The 2,889-nt window shown below is 32.5% G+C and overlaps 1 protein-coding gene across 1 annotated transcript; it reads left to right on the forward strand.

Annotated features, from left to right (window-relative positions):
• The first annotated feature begins 1,518 nt into the window (after positions 1-1,518).
• On the forward strand, positions 1,519-2,424 carry LOC145568020 (uncharacterized). Its single transcript, XM_081627469.1, has one exon. The coding sequence runs from the start codon at positions 1,519-1,521 to the stop codon at positions 2,314-2,316; it is 798 nt and encodes a 265-aa protein (XP_081483595.1). The 3' UTR covers positions 2,317-2,424.
• The last annotated feature ends 465 nt before the right edge of the window (positions 2,425-2,889 follow it).

Below are 2,889 nucleotides of genomic sequence, written 5' to 3' on the forward strand. Positions count from 1 at the left end.
GTGTGTAAAAATGAAGCTTCAATTGAAGCAAATTTTTATCATAAATTGTGTGAGATAGAGTGAGCTTGTTAGTGCTAATAACAAGTTATTCTTTTAACTAATCAAAACAAAGGTAAATTTTGTTACTTTATATCATTTGGTGCACAAAGAAAAAGTGGACTTTGAGTTTAGCAAGACACATTATACATTATCTCAAAGTCATTTTGAATTTAACCTTTCACCTAATCCAAACATTCCACTACAAATAGAGAATATTACTGTTTACTAGAAAAACTAATGTGGTTTAAGCCTACAAATTTAAATTTAAAGGTATGTGTTTCTCTACTCCATTTAAATTTTTTGAGAAATATGTGATTTTAGCGTTAATTATATAGTACCAGGCCACACTATACTTGTACAAAAAAAAATGGTTATATGTATACTCCCAAAGAAAATTTTCAAGTCGATAGAATTTTGATACTTTATAGCTTGGATGAATGTTGATGTAGCTCCTCCATTTCCAATAAAACTCATTTGGCCCAATAATCTTGTTAATAAATAAAATCTAGTTTTATCAGTTATTATTTAAAATTATATTTACTCTCTTTATTTTTTTAAGTGCATTACTTTTCTTTTGTGACCATTTTTTTTTATGTGTAACACTTTTCTTTTGCAATAATTTTTTAATTGCATAACTTCTTTTGCGATATTATTTCTTATTTTAGGTTTTTTTTTTTTATTATTAATTTTCTCCTTTCATATTCCTTACTTTTTAATAAACTATTACTCGCTTTTTTTTTTCTTTTTTTTTTTATAAAAAAAACCCTTATTACTTGATATTAATTTTTAATTTCTCAACAAACCCATTTCCACAAAGATTTACTAAATTCAACTCGCCTTGCTACCAAAAAAAAAAATGTAGGGAGGAATTAATTAATAAATCGCACTATCTTACCATGTATGAAAAGAGCCCACTATTATATTTACTTCTTCTCGATCAACCAAACTTGACTACCTTGTTTTTATATTTACCATTATGTACAACCAAACTTTTACTACCTGAAAACTTTTGCAAAAGGTAAATGAGATTTTTAATTGGAAACATAGTGAGTAGAAGATTCTTCGAAGTAAGTAAGTATGCAAAGAGAACCCTTCCAACAAGATGACTTATCTCATTGAATTCAATTAGGATTGAATGTTAAGTTTGTGAACCTTAATTAATTCTTGAAAAGAGTGGCCAAGAGTTTATTTGATTCATTTTTTTTTCCTTCTTATAATATAAGTTGAGATAAGTTTATAATAAGTTAAAATATTTTATGAAAATGTTTTAACAAGTTCAAGACAATTTAAGACATAGTCCATCACACTCAAAATCTATGACTAATTCAAAGCAAATGATACAAAGACTTTCAATTCTTCTATAAAAGGAAACCATCTTAGAAGTAACAATGAGTCATCCAACATAAACATTAACATTCTATATCCCTTCCCTCTAAAGTCATCAAACTTCCCCCATACAAAAAAAATATCAAAATAACAATGGAAACAGTGATAAAAACAGCCAAAAACTGGCTAGTTTATCACCCAACAATACACAACTTTGAATGGAAAACAGGCACAACAAATGGTGCATCACTTCAGTTCCTCATTCTCACCGTTGTTTCCTACATCTCCTTGACATTACTCCTCTCCCGGTACTCGTTTCGGCCCGTCTCATTACCCCTCCGCTCCATCTCCGTAGTCTACAATCTCTTCTCCTTCTCTCTATCCCTCCTGATGGCCGTCGGGTGCGGCCTCTCCACCCTATCCCAAATGCCCAACCCCGACTGGATCTTCTGCTTCCCTGCTAACCGAACCCCAACACGTGGCCCCGTCTTCTTCTGGGGCTACGTCTTCTACTTGTCCAAAATCCTCGAGTTTACAGACACACTCTTGATTCTCTTAAACGGGAATAGCACCCGAAGACGCCTGTCATTTCTTCATGTATTCCACCATTCAATGGTGTTGATCATGTGCTACATTTGGATCGACGCGGCTCAGTCGTTGTTTCCCTTAGGGGTAGTCACGAACGCGTCGGTCCATACGGTTATGTACGGGTACTACTTAATGTGCTCGCTTGGGGTGCGGCCGAGTTGGAAGAGGATGGTCACAAATATACAGATTATACAGTTCATTTTCGGGTTTTTCGCGGCAGGAGTTGCACTGTACTATCATTTGGTGAAGTACCCATGTTCTGGTCCTAAATATGCTTGGAGTTTTGGTGTGGTGTTTAATACTTCTCTTTTGTATTTGTTTGTGGATTTTTATTCCAAGAGTTACAAGAACAAGAAGGAGTGATCACCAAGGAACTCTGATGCAGATCAAGATCCATAATTATCGTTTTATTTTAGAGTTCTTTTAAGTTTGTTTGTGTGATACTACGTATAATTCAATTTGGCCCAAAGTATGCTACATTAAATACGGGCCTTAGCGTTATAATTGCCTCTTTTGTTGTTTGAGAATGTTAAGTCTAATTATCTTTCCATATTTTAAATAAGTTTTGTTGTATTAAGTTTTATTGTAAATTTTATTATTTCATTTTTCCTCTGTCTCACTGATAGTGCAATAAGGATGAAATTACACATCCTAAATATCCATATTTATATAAGAGTTATATAAAAAGTTGATATTATAAAAGTGTTTTACAAGACAAATCTAACAACACCCTACATGACTATATGTTACTTTACTTATAAATTATAGTATGTGGTCAAACGAGCATGACGAATAGTGTAAAAGTCTAGTTGTTGCAATGTTACTAGAATGAAGGAAGTAGTAAATAAGGAGGTAGAAAAATATAGGGAAACAATATTTAGATTGATAATTTATGTAAAACAACTCTCGTAGGTCTCTTAATTCCTCTCTCCAAAA

This window comes from Chenopodium album, chromosome 2 (assembly GCF_948465745.1).
Source record: "Chenopodium album chromosome 2, dcCheAlbu1.1, whole genome shotgun sequence".
NCBI lineage: Eukaryota > Viridiplantae > Streptophyta > Magnoliopsida > Caryophyllales > Amaranthaceae > Chenopodium > Chenopodium album.